This window comes from Carassius auratus, chromosome 5 (assembly GCF_003368295.1).
Source record: "Carassius auratus strain Wakin chromosome 5, ASM336829v1, whole genome shotgun sequence".
In the NCBI taxonomy this organism is placed as follows: Eukaryota; Metazoa; Chordata; class Actinopteri; order Cypriniformes; family Cyprinidae; genus Carassius; species Carassius auratus.
Window position 1 is genome coordinate 24,470,724 of NC_039247.1, and position 14,983 is coordinate 24,485,706.

At 41.9% G+C, this 14,983-nt stretch overlaps 1 protein-coding gene across 1 annotated transcript; it reads left to right on the top strand.

The window, feature by feature from the left end:
* Positions 1–839: 839 nt before the first annotated feature.
* On the top strand, positions 840–14,455 carry LOC113082632 (DNA-3-methyladenine glycosylase-like). Its single transcript, XM_026254194.1, has 3 exons — positions 840–1,466; positions 13,265–13,469; positions 13,762–14,455. The coding sequence occupies exons 1-3, from the start codon at positions 1,239–1,241 to the stop codon at positions 14,178–14,180; spliced, it is 852 nt and encodes a 283-aa protein (XP_026109979.1). The 5' UTR covers positions 840–1,238; the 3' UTR covers positions 14,181–14,455.
* The last annotated feature ends 528 nt before the right edge of the window (positions 14,456–14,983 follow it).

A 14,983-nucleotide genomic window follows, 5' to 3' on the forward strand; every position in this document is an offset into this window, starting at 1 on the left:
TGTGATGGATAACTACTCTTATTGTTGTATAGTAGTAAGTAGCCTAGTGTAATATGTAGGAACATCTCAGATATTTAAAGGGGCACAAAGTAATTCTGTTTTATATATATTTTTTCTTTCTTAAAATACACAATAGCAGCATCAGCCTCTGCTGTTTCTAATTCATTGGAAAATGTTAGAGTTTATTGATAGTTACCTTTAATTGTAAGACACAACTGGTCATGTGATCTCAACATGGCGGCCACGTAAACACTTTTTTCTGAAAACACGTAAATAACATCAGCCTTGAAGTTAACCCAAAAATGAAAACACCACTGATCTATTCTATATAAATGACTCTCGTGTCATTCTAACCCCATAAGATCTATACATATGGATTTCTTATGCAATCTTTTCATGAAGGTATTGAAGCATCAGGTGGTTTGGTTGTGCAGACGTTCAGTGGAGGGACAGGAATCTCTCAGGTTTCATTAAAAATATCTTCATTGTGTGAACAAAAGTCTCATGGGTTTGGAATCACATTCGTTTTGAGTCAACTGTATATTTAAAATCTTTTCATGCCACAGCTCAGGATAGTCTCTAATGGATGTGGCAATGTTTTTGTTCTTCAGTCACGATATAATTGTATAGATCGCCTCAGGTGGCAAGGAAATGGAGGACATGTACGTGTACATAATTTTAAAGACTTCCAAAGTTCTTCTCATTTCTTCACATGCAAAACTTTTTTGGGAGAAATGGGAGATTAGTGCACCTTATTTCAACTGAAGATCAATTAAAACAACTGAAAACCAACAACCTTGCTGTACTACACCGGCCCTTTAAGATCGTGTCCCAGAATACTTTGCGTTTGACAAAGATAAACAAACCTGGGCTACTGAAACTGAAGCTAAAGTGTGAATCAGCTCCTGCTACTCCGTGTTCAATATACATCAACTAAATACAAGACACACAGCACAAGCGTTTAATTGCTTTTATTTCCTCAAGACTGCAGGCGACTCATCAGCACTTACAGAAACATGTAACGTTAGCATCTTGCTAAATATCCACCGTGCATTCATGATCTCCATGCATATACAACATGAATAGCACATGATACATTTATGAGCATATATGACCGTAATCGAATTGCATGCTTTTTAGACTTACTTTATTTAACTTAACCAGCCATTTGAAACATCTTGCATTGTGCTGAAACAGAAAGTCCATAACCAAGCCCCCAATATTCTGTAACGTTCATAATGACAACACGGAAAAGGAAGAAATCCTTGTTAACGTTACCTCAGTCCGAGTGTGCCAGCGATCAGACTGACGGTGAACCTCTCAAGAGACCCAGTCAGTGTCAATCTGACAAGATAGCTGTGCTTCAGCATCTCAGCCCTTACTTCTCAGTGAGAGAGTCTGTCAGACTGAGTTACAGCTTCTTCAATCAGCCCTGCGAAGATCTGGCAAAGGCCTTTCTCGGCAAGGTAAGATCACTCTGATTTCATATTAGAAGATTTCTGCTAAATTCAGAAATCAGAGGTTCAGATGAGTCAGGGATCCGCCACTGTTAACTAAAGTTACTAAAACTGAAATAAAAATAAACTAACGCCATATGTAAAATATACAAAAAACATTTGAATTATGCTTTAAACAGAGTTAAATCCTTAAAAATGAGTATTTGTGACTTGGGGATGCAGTTTAGACACAAATTGCACCTTTCTTGTCAACAATTCCTGCATGATTTGTTTAACAAATGGTTAAAACTGGCATCATTTTCTATTAAGGTTGTCTTCGAAGGAAAGGGTTAAGAGTGTAATCCAAAGCCAGTCAAAACTGTCTGCTGTCAAAAATGCACAAAGCCTGTGTTACCGGCCTCAGACCTAGGGGATATCTGGGCTGGCAGCAAAGGACACACAGGCAGTGAAGCACTGTGTATCTGTGAAAACACTGTGAATAAATAAAGAGACAGACAAAATGAGTGTCGTTCCTTTGGTGCGTCAGTTTACTTCTCAGATCTTAAAACTTTAGTAATTGTAAACACTTCTTTAGTTACATACAAAAATAACTTCATCTGCACATTAACTTCTGGTGTACACATAAGATATATGAATACATACACACTTGCATTCCATAGCCTGTTTCACATAAGGGCAATATATAATTTACATATTATGTGGAAAGAAGAGTGTGTACAAAATAAATCAATAAAGATTCACATAAATGTCACTCATTACTAGAAAGATGACAAATGTGTCACTTAAACACACAAAATGTATAAACTAAAATCCAACACCATTTTACATACACCACTTCACCCAGATTGACTCGTGTCATTCATTAAGCGTGTGCGCAAAGCACTCAAAATGGCGATTGAATTGTTAATGCAGCAGATATACTCAACTACTCAATTAAAACACAAAAATAACAAGCACCCTTGCACTGCCGATACACTCAAACATCACCACAATGCTGTATAACAATACTTTTGAATGCATTTACTAAACAATAAATCGTTTGCATTTAAGACCCTTGAGTTAATTCAATTTGCATAAAACACATTAGAGCATGACAGAGTTACTCAAAACGCTTCACAATCACGTTCCTAAACCTTCCTATAGTCGTGTGAACAATCAGAAGAATGTTTAAAGTGCATATTATTTTACCTGTGAATAAATAAAGAGACAGACAAAATGAGTGTCGTTCCTTTGGTGCGTCAGTTTACTTCTGAGATCGCACCCGGGAAAAAACTAGTCTCTATGGTGTGCTTCACAGGAGCGCTCAAGCGCCATCCGTTGGCGTGGCGGTGAACTGATTCTGAACTATTGGTGTTCACATTAAAAAAAAATATAGGGAGGTATCAGTTTTCAATTAATTATTGAATAAACATTTTAACACCCTTTACACTCTCCCCAGCTTTAAGAGATGCCTCCGGGCATCCAGAACTAACCCAACAGAATAGAAGAACGTTTTTTTTTTTTTTCTGAAGATAAGAGAAATGACTATCAGTCTGATCAAAGGACAGGGAGGTATTTGAATGTCAACAGTCCTGCCTCATTTGTCCTTTCTTAAGTCTAATATGCCCACACAAGTGGAGAAGGATAGTGAGAGGCATCAGGTATGACAGGGTAAGTATGAATAGGGTACAGTACACAGGTGTGCATTGCATTCACTCCTGGTCTCCAAGGTAGGTATGTGGGTTGTCCCATCTGATTATATGTGAACATCTCCTTTGGCTTTACTGCCCGTGCTGACCTCCGCAGGGTGATGTCTTCCCCATTCATTGGCTGTGCAACCAGCTCCACTCCCAGGTCAGTATCCTCATTACTTCTTCCAGCTATGTAGTCGTCTACTTGTTCCTGAGTTTCCAGAGATGGCAACAGGTCAGCCAGTACTTGCTCTGATTCTGGTGTCACAAACCGGAGTGGTTGCTCATATGTTTGAGGGTTATCTGGCTCAGCTCTATGGTGTTCCGGATGAAACTCTGGTGCCGCTACTCGTAGATCACTACCTGGCTCATGATGGACTGTTTGAGAGTGGCTTTTCCCCTTTCATATACTGGGACTGGTCTGGGATTACAAGCATATTCTTCCTCATCCCCTGAATCACCGGAGTCGTGCTCTAAGGTATCAGACCTGTGATGTTGGCTGTTCTTGTGATGTTGCCTCTGCCTTTGTTGTTTCCGTGTCCGATTTTCCTCTCCATTATGTTCAATAGGCAGATCATTCACAGGCAAGAGAAGATTACGGTGCAAGACACGTAGAGTGCGATCACCAGTTTCAGCTTGAATTCGATACACAGGACCAACTCCCATCCTCTCAACAACACGGTGAACCTTGTTCTCCCAGTAAGGACGGAGTTTGCCGGGCCCGCCCCTCTCTGATAGGTTGCGTACAAGCACACGATCACCTGGCTGAAGCACACTTCCTCTGACACCACGATCATAGTATTTTTTCCCTTTTGCAGAGCTCTTTTTACTATGTTCAGAGGCGATCTTGTATGCCTCCTGCATCCGAGAAGCCCACTTCTGTGCAAATTCCTGACGGGTTTCAGTCTGTGGCTCAGGATCCAGGTTAAAAATCAAATCAATGGGCAACTGTGGGGCCCTTCCAAAGAGGAGAAAGAATGGTGAATAACCTGTGGCTTCATGTCTCGAACAATTGTATGCATGCACTATGTGTGGTAAGTGGTCTTTCCATTCAGATTTCTTTTCCTCTGACAGTGTCCGTAGCATCTGAAGCAGTGTTCTATTTAAACGCTCAACGGGGTTCCCTTGTGGATGATAGGGTGTCGTTCGAGAATGGGTAATGCCAGCCAGTTGCTGAAGCCGCTGGAATAAGTTATTCTCAAATTCGCGACCCTGATCATGGTGAAGCTTTTGTGGATACCCAAAGCGTGGTATAAAGTCAAAGAAAATCTTTTCAGCAGCCGTTTTTCCAGATTTGTTCCGTGTTGGGTAGGCCTGGGCGAAACGAGTAAAGTGATCTACAAGAACCAAGATATACTCGTAGCCACCCTTACTCGATTCAAGATGCAGATAATCAACAGACAGTAGCTCAAATGGTACACTTGTTGTAATTGAGCCCATTGGTGCCTTTTCAGGAACAGCAGGCCGCTTTTGTTTAATACATGGGCACTGGCGGATGACATAATCTTCTATGTCACGCTGCATGAAAGGCCAATAAAATCTTTGCCTTGCCAGGTGGGTAACTTTGTCAGCGCCGACATGCCCCATGTCATCATGAAGGTGTTTGAGCACAAGAGACTTCAAAGAATCAGGGAGAACCAGCTGTCTGTGTTGTCCGGTTTGTCTGTATAAAATTCCCTGTTCGAGTCTAAGTTTACTCCATTCGTGTATGAGTCGTCGTGTGGTGGGTCCCATTTGTCTCTTGTCTTTGTCATTGGGGTTCCATCCTTTCTCTTTCAATGCAATCACATCAACGATGGAAGCATCTCCTTTTTGGGCAGCTCGAATGTCTTCTAGAGGAAACAAGGGTATACTGGCCGGAAGCATATTATCATCAGTGGAGCCCAGCTGAAGAGCCGCAACCCACGGTACTTCTCTTTCTCTCTGGGCTTTATCTCCCTGCCATATGGCAGACACAACATCTGGAGGTAAAACCTCAGAGTACTCTCTGATGTGGTCCTGGAGCTTCACTGGGAACCGTGATAGGGTGTCAGCATCAGTGTTTGTCTTGCCTGGTCTATATTTTATTGTAAAATGAAAGTCGGCCAATTCACCCACCCAACGATGCCCAACAGCACTCAACTTGGCGGTACTCAGGATATAGGTAAGGGGATTATTATCTGTGAATACGGTGAACGTGGGTGCGTAGTAAAGGTAATCCCGGAATTTATCGCAAATGGCCCACTTTAAGGCAAGGAACTCAAGCTTGTTAGAATGGAGGTGATAATTCTTCTCAGCGGGTGTGAGTGTCCTCGAGCCATAGGCGATAACGCGTAGTTTACCCCCTTGTTCCTGATAGAGTACCGCCCCCAGACCTTCATTGGATGCGTCGGTGTGAAGGACAAAAGGTAAATTAAAGTCTGGGTATGCCAAGATAGGAAGGGTGGTCAACATGTCGACAAGGGAAGCAACCACAGCACGGTGTTCAGGGGTCCACTGGACTGGTGTCTTGGATGGCAGCTGACCCTTTTTTATACTTTGCTTACTTGTCCTAGTTTCGACAGATTTCTCTCCAGACGCCTCAGGACTCTCTTGAAGCTTAAACAGTGGTCGGGCTATTCGGGAAAAAATCCTGAATGAAGGACCGATAGTAGCCCAAAAATCCCAAAAGAGCTCTTACTTCTCCAACATTCTTTGGTTCCCGCTCCTTCCATTGCATCACTGCTTCCAAGTCCTTGGGATCGACTTGAATGCCTTCACTTGTAACTAGGCGCCCAACATACCGCACCTGCCGTTTAAATAATTCACACTTCTTTGGTCGTAATTTTACACCATGCTCCCGTAAGCGGCAAAAGACTCTCTTCAAATCTTTGACGTGGTCCTGAAAGGATTTGGAAAAGCAGAGAACATCGTCTAAGTAGGGAAAACAGCATTCATCCCTCAGACCACTCAACACACCCTCCATACATCTTTGGAAAGCCGCCGGCGCATTGGAAAGGCCAAAAGGAAGACGGATCCACTCATACAATCCCCAAGGCGTGCTGAAAGCTGTCAGGTGCCTGGAGTTCTCCTCAACAAAGCCCTGGTGATATGCACTGCCCTGGTCGAGTATGGAAAACCATGAGTAACCTCCCAGGCTATCTAATAGGTCCTGAATACGTGGAAGGGGGTGACGGTCGGGGATAGTTTTGCTGTTAAGTCCACGAAAATCAACACAAAGGCGTAGGCTCATATCTTTTTTCCTTACGCAGACCACGGGAGAGGAATAAGGTGATACAGACTTTCTAATCCATCCATGATCTAGCAGCTTTTGAACATGTTCCTTAACCTCTCTATACAAGGGCTTTGGGACTGCATTGTAGGACCTTTGGACTGGTGTATCATCTTTTAAGTAGATTTTAAGTTGTAAGTCAGAAATGCAACCAATATCGGTGTCATCTTTAGCAAAGACATCTGACTGGTCGAATAACATACATTTCGCAATCTCCTGCTCTTCCTCAGCTAGATGAGACAAGTCAACAGGAGGATGCCATTTGTCTTTGGTCATGTGTGTGGGTTTATGCATTTCTTTTTCTCTCAAAGTCTGCTCATGAGTACACAATTGAGCTGCACACAAGTGGGCTGTATTCTGAGGCGTTGGCTCACCGTTTATGGAGGGACGAGGGATTGGTTTAAGATCAAGTATATCTTCAAGAGTACCAAGAATGGTTTTCTTTGCAAGATAGATGTCATGTTTTGTTGAGTTCTGAATTGGGATTTTGATGCGCTTGGATGAGCCATCAGGAACATCAACTAAAGCTGGGAACAATTCTAGACCCTCCGGGCAATGATTCTCAGGGCTCGGCTGAAACATCATCGTACCTCCACTGTTCCATCCTCGAATTCTACACTGGACTTCACGAATCTTGCCTGAAGGGATATTTACACCTTTCTTGCCAAGGCGTACATTACACTGTGGCATCTCCGTGGGTCTAATGGTCTGGAGAGTGAAGACTAATGCTTGCACGGTACTGTCACTGACACTCAAAGCTTCTTTCAGTATTTCAGTTACATTTACAATATCGTCCTGATCAGTGTTTGCTTTGATCATCTCCGCAATTACATTACTACCTAAAAGAGGGTAATTGCAGTCACGACTGATAAGAAGTGGCACCCTGATTGTAAGGCGCCCATGACGCTGGCTGCATATCTGAAGATCAATCTCTGCCCATCCATCAAGGGGAACCTGAGTATTATTAGCAGCAGAAATTTCAAGGGAATGATCAAATAACGATCCAAGTGGCTGTATTTTTATACAGGGTAGTGCTTGCTCCATCCACGATTTGCTCACCATGGTCACTTGTGCCCCTGAATCAAGCAGCATCTGAAGAGGTACACCATTGATGGAACATGAGACCATGCATCGCTTACCAATGAGTTGAGCTACTCTTTTCTTTGGGTCTGACTGGTACTGTAAGTTTGACTGTGAGTGTTTAGGTGTTTTGACCTTTTCTCGGGGCTCATCACTGCTTAGGATCACTGGCTGCCCCTCTCCAGCGACCTCTTCCCGTTTCCCGACAACCTTCGTTGGAGACAGCCAATGGCGCGATGTCCTGCCTGGCCGCAAACAAAGCAGTGAACACAGTTGGTATTGTTTTTTGTACACAGTCATTGCATCTACCTCTGGTCTCAGACCATGGTGGTTGTGTGCGGTCAGTAGGTGAGTGGCAGTCTTTCAGCTTCACAGCCTCAGTGGGGGTGGACATCTGGGCTAGATGCTTGGTTAGAGAAGAAACTTGAGCAGTTAATTCTTTGATCGCATCACGGTTTGCTTGCAACTCAGCGTCAACTTTTGTTGGGGTGTTCAGTTCACTTTGGGAGTGCTGAGCTGCGCTTACAGTAACTGGTCTGCTTTTACCTACTGAACCCAGTCTTTTCAATCTCCCTTCTTCTTCAGCTGTTGATTTTGTTATTTCTTCCAAGAGCAAGTCGTCACTAACCTGCATGTCTGAGAGAAAAGGTTTAAGATCACGTCTGACATGGCTGTTCCTCTCATTTAACCCCTGGTAAAGTGTGTGAATGAAAGTGCCCTGAACAAGCTCTTTGTTATAGCTAAAACCTACACCCGGTTGTTGTGACTCAAAAAGAACACGCTGCTTCAGGCCCATTATTCGGTAAAGAAACTGTTGTGGGCTTTCTTTGTCATTTTGTCTAGCACTAGTTAGCTCTTGAAAAAGTTCAGTTACATTTTTGTCTCTAATGTGGGAGCGCAGAAATCTTTTCAACCCATCAGTAGTAAGATCATCCTTATTAACCAACATCTCTCTGAATGTACCAGGTTTTGTTATCTTAAGGACTGCTCTGATAATCTCAGACTCACTGAAACCCTCCTGCAACCCTTGATCCATTTGCTTACAGAGACAATTGAAAGACATGTCACAGCCTATATCACAAATTTGACCACCATGCAACTTAAACTCTCTACGTGGTAACAAAGCTGAAACATCAGACAATCTTACAACATGGTCAGCAATGTTAGATGAGTTCATCCTACCCAAAGGAGCAGCACCAATTTGGTCTGGCATACCAGGCGTTGATGAGGTGACTTCTCTGGTAAGTGCATAGGTGTCTCTGCCCTGAAATGATGAGTGCATGTCAGTCTCTTTGTTCATGCGTAATGATTGTGTGCGAGTTTCTCTGTCCATGAGTAATGATTGTGTGCGAGTGTCTCTGTCCATGTGTAACGGTTGTGTGCAAACTTCTCCATCGTCATCAGTTGGAGTGTGACCCTGTTGCTGTGTTGGTGAATCTCCCATCAAGACAGGTGCCACATTACCCGATTCCGCGGCTCTGGTTCTTGCAGCTGATAGCACGTCATTAAGTAGGTCAGAAAGGAGGAGAAGTTGAGTCATGCCCTCATCTTCTGCAGCTTTTAACTCATCACTTCTGATGTAGTCGACAATTAGGTCATAAAGTTCGGGTTCACTTAGATCTGCTACCTGGTAAGTTTTACGACCGTCATCTATCGAACTTGCAACAGTCTGCAGCTGACTAAAACTCAAATCTGAAAGCTTCTTTTGGATCTTGAAGAGCAGCACTCGCCGTGGGCTTAAAGTAGTCATGCTGATGCATCACCTGTGGCAGTTGTTCTCTGGATGACACTTGGCGAAGTAGTCTTCCCTGAAACACTGGGTGCAGGATTCCCACGTTACTATGACAACAGTGCCAGGCGAGATGTGCTAATCCCGGACGCAGCCCCCAATTGTTACCGGCCTCAGACCTAGGGGATATCTGGGCTGGCAGCAAAGGACACACAGGCAGTGAAGCACTGTGTATCTGTGAAAACACTGTGAATAAATAAAGAGACAGACAAAATGAGTGTCGTTCCTTTGGTGCGTCAGTTTACTTCTCAGATCTTAAAACTTTAGTAATTGTAAACACTTCTTTAGTTACATACAAAAATAACTTCATCTGCACATTAACTTCTGGTGTACACATAAGATATATGAATACATACACACTTGCATTCCATAGCCTGTTTCACATAAGGGCAATATATAATTTACATATTATGTGGAAAGAAGAGTGTGTACAAAATAAATCAATAAAGATTCACATAAATGTCACTCATTACTAGAAAGATGACAAATGTGTCACTTAAACACACAAAATGTATAAACTAAAATCCAACACCATTTTACATACACCACTTCACCCAGATTGACTCGTGTCATTCATTAAGCGTGTGCGCAAAGCACTCAAAATGGCGATTGAATTGTTAATGCAGCAGATATACTCAACTACTCAATTAAAACACAAAAATAACAAGCACCCTTGCACTGCCGATACACTCAAACATCACCACAATGCTGTATAACAATACTTTTGAATGCATTTACTAAACAATAAATCGTTTGCATTTAAGACCCTTGAGTTAATTCAATTTGCATAAAACACATTAGAGCATGACAGAGTTACTCAAAACGCTTCACAATCACGTTCCTAAACCTTCCTATAGTCGTGTGAACAATCAGAAGAATGTTTAAAGTGCATATTATTTTACCTGTGAATAAATAAAGAGACAGACAAAATGAGTGTCGTTCCTTTGGTGCGTCAGTTTACTTCTGAGATCGCACCCGGGAAAAAACTAGTCTCTATGGTGTGCTTCACAGGAGCGCTCAAGCGCCATCCGTTGGCGTGGCGGTGAACTGATTCTGAACTATTGGTGTTCACATTAAAAAAAAATATAGGGAGGTATCAGTTTTTCAATTAATTATTGAATAAACATTTTAACACCCTTTACACTTGTAAAATATTATTTACAGGAACTGTGTTGAAATCATGAAGTAACACCCAGAAATGAGTAACACTCCCAAGCACATACTCACTGCTTGGCAATAAAGTCAGTGTTCAGAAGCCCAGTACTGACTTAATGGAAAAAAAATGCTTCTTTAAAGCCACAAAATTGTTGAAGCTCGTGTAGTGATGTTTATAAAATGTGTTGCTTTTAGATATAAAGTGGTCAGTCACTTTGGAGTCTAAGCTCCCTATTTTGAATGCAGGCAGCATATCAGCCGTGCTACACTGATTTATTCAGCAGTGTGAACACGTGAAATACATCTTAACCCCATGGAACCGCTTGAATGGCGGAGTTAAACCCAGGAAGTCTTTGAATCCAGAGCACAGAATAGGACACAGAGAGGCATAATTTGCATTTTAATGAGGTTTAAGATGGAAAGAAGGCTTGCTGAAAACATTAAGGCTGTACTAAAATACCCAAATATGTTCTCACTCCCAATTCGTCACATATTGATGCTTGGTCAGAACCCCTTGGTGTCACTTTTAGACGCACAGGGTACCCCTTTACAGTCATTTTTCGACATGCAGAGTCATCCGTTTCTTTACATAAGAAACCCTTAGCGTAACTTTTCAGACAGGACAAGGTATTGGTAATTTTATCGTCACTATGATTAAGTTAAATATTGGGTAAGAAAATTTCCATTATTGCATATATGTTTGGGTGTGATTTTTCTATATAAACAGTCATGGCAGTTTTATTTATATTACACTATTTACACATTTATGAGCACATCTCCCTTGGTCAGTTCACCACGGGGCCTGGTGCAATTGCACCAGCTTCATCCCCCGCATTTTTTTAGCTTTTTTTTTTAGATTTATTTCAGGGTTTTGATCTCTCAACTGAGAGAACACATCCTTTTTATTATATTATAATGAATATTTAATATTACATTTAAACTTTGACTATAGCCTAGACATGTTGCATATTAATTGTACTATTTATTAACCTCAGAGCATATGTTTTGAATTTTGTGTTACTCCATAATAATCTCTATTTGAGGTCATTTGTAGAGTAGGTATAGGGCCCAAACATAACCTCAAGCCCAGGGAACTATTGAGCTCCTACCTCAGAGCAGGGTCTAAAGAGTTCTTCAGGTTCTACCAGTGATGTAAGTGCACACCGATTGGCCGAATGCCTACAAAACACCGGCTACCCGGCATTCTTAAAACGCCATGAAAAATACTTAATCCATTATCATGGAAAAACAGTGAGAACAGAATTTACAGTTTGTTGTGTTCTTGTCTCAGCCTCAATATGTAGAAATACAGATTTAGTCTATTAGCCCAACTTTTAGCTTTTTCAGTTGCGTGATTGTGCATTTACATTCCATCTCCCACATGACGCTTACCATTTACGGTTGTTGATGTTTGTAAATGCTGCGAATGCAACCAGGAAAATGGCCTGAGGGAGAAATTGGTTGACTAGGAACCACCTGCTGACTAGTTTTAGAACTAAGTTCCTGGAACTATGTGATGCGAAAGCCCCTGTGACGAGTTCAGAACGAGGTGTTGCCAGAAAATTAGTGTAAAATGACAGTGCATTTCCGTTTCAGGGTCAGTTAACCAGCACAAAATATCTCCTCGTTTGTTTTCAGTTTACCCGTGTGTAAATAGAAAGGGTTAAATGAGCAGCATGAAAAGTCATTATCATGTTTGTAGGGCATCCGGTCTGACTCATAACAGGTTGTTTGGTGTGACCAAGCACTCTGCACTCTGCAGCAGCCTGGAGAAGGTGACACTTGTGGCTTTCACACTCTGTTGAGCTCACTACACAAACAGGGTTCACAGCGGCCTTGTGTTCGCTCAAGCTCCCTGCACGACTGGCTGTAGCATCTTCTAGCGCCTTTTAAGCAGCCGTTTAATGGATAAGTGGACCAGATGAACCCACTTTGAATAAACAAAGACTTCAGCCAGGATGGGACCCATTTGCATGCTGTCCTGAACCGTCACATGATGCTATATCCTCATGTTTTTTTTCTCTCTCCATGTTTGTGCAAGTTGGTTTACTACGTAAAATTGTTTTAGTGGAAGTTTTGCGATTATTATTGAAAGTAAACAAGGAAGGATTTTTGTTAATATATATATTTAAATTATAATAAAAGTTGATGCAAAGATGCAAAAGTACAGCGTCAGTAAGAGTTCTTTTGGAAATGAATGAATGGTGACAGTAAAAACATTTATAATGTCACAAAATATTTATATTAGAAATAAATGCTCTTCTTTTAAACTTTCTATTCATCAAAGATTCCTGGAAAATGTATCAGGTTTTTCACAAAAATACTAAACGGCACAAATGTTTTCAACATTAATAAGAAGAAATGATTTTTGAGCAGCAAACCAGTATATTAAAACTATTTCTGAAGGATCATTTGACACTGAAGACTGGATTAATGATGCTGAAAATTCAGCTTTGCTTCACAGGAATAAATAAAATGTTCAAATTTAGTGAAATATAATTATTTTTAATTTCAATAATATATCATAATTTTACTGTTTTTATGATCAAATAAATCTTACCGACCCCAAACATTAGAACAGTAGTGTATGCAAGTTTTTGGCTGATTTATCAACGGATTTTCATCAGAAATCCAATAACCTAGAAAAAAAGTGGCACATCTTTACTGCCTCACCACAGGATTTGAGATCTCATTAGCAAGCACCACTAGCTAGCTACTAACATTTGTTTTCTAATGAATCTTAGTCAATATAATTTAGACAGATCTGCGCCACCTGCTGGATGTACAGTAAGATGCCTGTGGGAAGCCTCAGTGTGTGGGAAGTTTTGGAAAGAGAGTGACATCTGGTTTCTGTGTGAATTAGGTGTTGGTGAGGAAGCTAACTGATGGCACTGAGCTCAGAGGAAGGGTTGTGGAAACCGAAGCATATTTGGGTGGGGAGGACAAAGCGTCCCACTCAGCAGGAGGGAAACGAACGGAGAGAAACACTGCCATGTTCATGAAGCCTGGGACCATCTACGTCTATCCCATCTATGGCATCTACCTCTGCATGAACGTCTCCAGCCAAGGTGAGGCTCCAAAAACCACTGTAATTGACCACACGCACATATTATTAGGAGTATCGCTTCACAGGAGATGGAGCCGGAAGGCTGTAACCACAGATCCCTCACCGCTAGTTATGCAAGAAACAAGTGTTTGTTTTGCTGCTGCTCTGCTTCTCTCCAACTGTTTCTCATTATAGGTCAATTTGGCACATTACATAAACCTAGGGAAAGGTTGGAGCGAACGCACACAGACACAAGCCAACAGGAAGGAGACGGCATGGAGCCGCACTAACTACTCTACTCTGTGTGTGTGCAGGGGAGGGGGCGGCGGTGCTTGTGCGCTCGCTGGAGCCTCTGAGCGCTCAGGACGTCATGAGGGGCCTGCGAGCAGCCAAACGCAAGGCGGGAGCCAAAATCCTTAAGGAGAAAGAGCTCTGCAATGGGCCGTCAAAGCTGTGTCAAGCACTAGATATACAGCGCTGCTTCGACCGCAGGGATCTGGCCACTGACACAGAGGTGTGGCTTGAGAGGGACCCAGAACGAGAGGCCGTCTGCGCGGGAGAGGTGGTGTCAGCGCCCCGGATAGGAGTCGAGTCTCACGGTGAATGGGCAACCAAACCGCTTCGCTTCTACTTGAGAGGACACCCGTGTGTGAGCGTGCTGAACAGAGACGCAGAGCGCCAGATGCAGTCCTCCACTGATCTTCATAACACTGAGATGGACAGGACAGTCTGATGAAATGTTGTTTAGACACAAAATCACTTTTTAAAGTAGTGTTTGCTCAAAAATGAATCATTTACTCACTATTATGTCGCTCTAAATCTGTGTGGTGTTTTTTGGTACCCTACTGAACACCAAAGGAGATGTTTAGCAGAATGTCCAAGCTGCTTTTATCTTATCCATTTAATTCTAGTTAATGCTGACTAGGGACTGGCAAGGTTAAAAAAAATGGTGAAGAGCACTCTACAAGTATCATGGCTTGTTCTCTATAGTCTCTGTAAGTCTTCTAACTCATCCAAAAAAAAAGGTTTACGTCATTATTCAGCGATAATCTTCTCATTTTTCCTCACAAAGCTTTCCAAATTGAGAAGAATATAAAACACAAATCTGCTACTGTGCTTGTTTTGTCCATTTTGGAGCTTGAAGACCCCTGGTGACTAATCATTTTCACTGTATTGAGACATTTTTGCATTTTTGAGAACATTTTCACATTTTTGAGTCAACTAATCTTTTGAGTTTGAGTCTCGTAACAGCATGTTTCTTTATTGCATATTCTTGTTATTCCTGGTGCTGTATTGATTTTACAGATGTTTGGAAAACCATTTGCACTTCAAGGTAATTACAACCCCCTTTTCTCTTTCTGTTTCTCCACACTCAGTCTCAATGGCATGCGGTCTTATGGTCTGGAATTACCATCTTGGCATGTGTTTTGGGTCTTGTTTGCTTGAGGAGATGATTTATGACATCAGGAAGTGATCTCCAAATAGGAGATGCTTGCTTAAGCGATAAATTTTTTCCCTGTCCAAGGATGAATCACA

What these genes read in the sequence shown, in the direction of transcription:
- LOC113082632 (XM_026254194.1), top strand. Translation starts at nt 1,239, where the DNA reads ATGACAACACGGAAAAGGAAGAAATCCTTGTTAACGTTACCTCAGTCC. An exon ending in CAAAGGCCTTTCTCGGCAAG is followed by an intron (nt 1,467 to 13,264) that starts GTAAGATCACTC and finishes TGTGTGAATTAG; the next exon opens with GTGTTGGTGAGGAAGCTAAC. An exon ending in CATGAACGTCTCCAGCCAAG is followed by an intron (nt 13,470 to 13,761) that starts GTGAGGCTCCAA and finishes GTGTGTGTGCAG; the next exon opens with GGGAGGGGGCGGCGGTGCTT.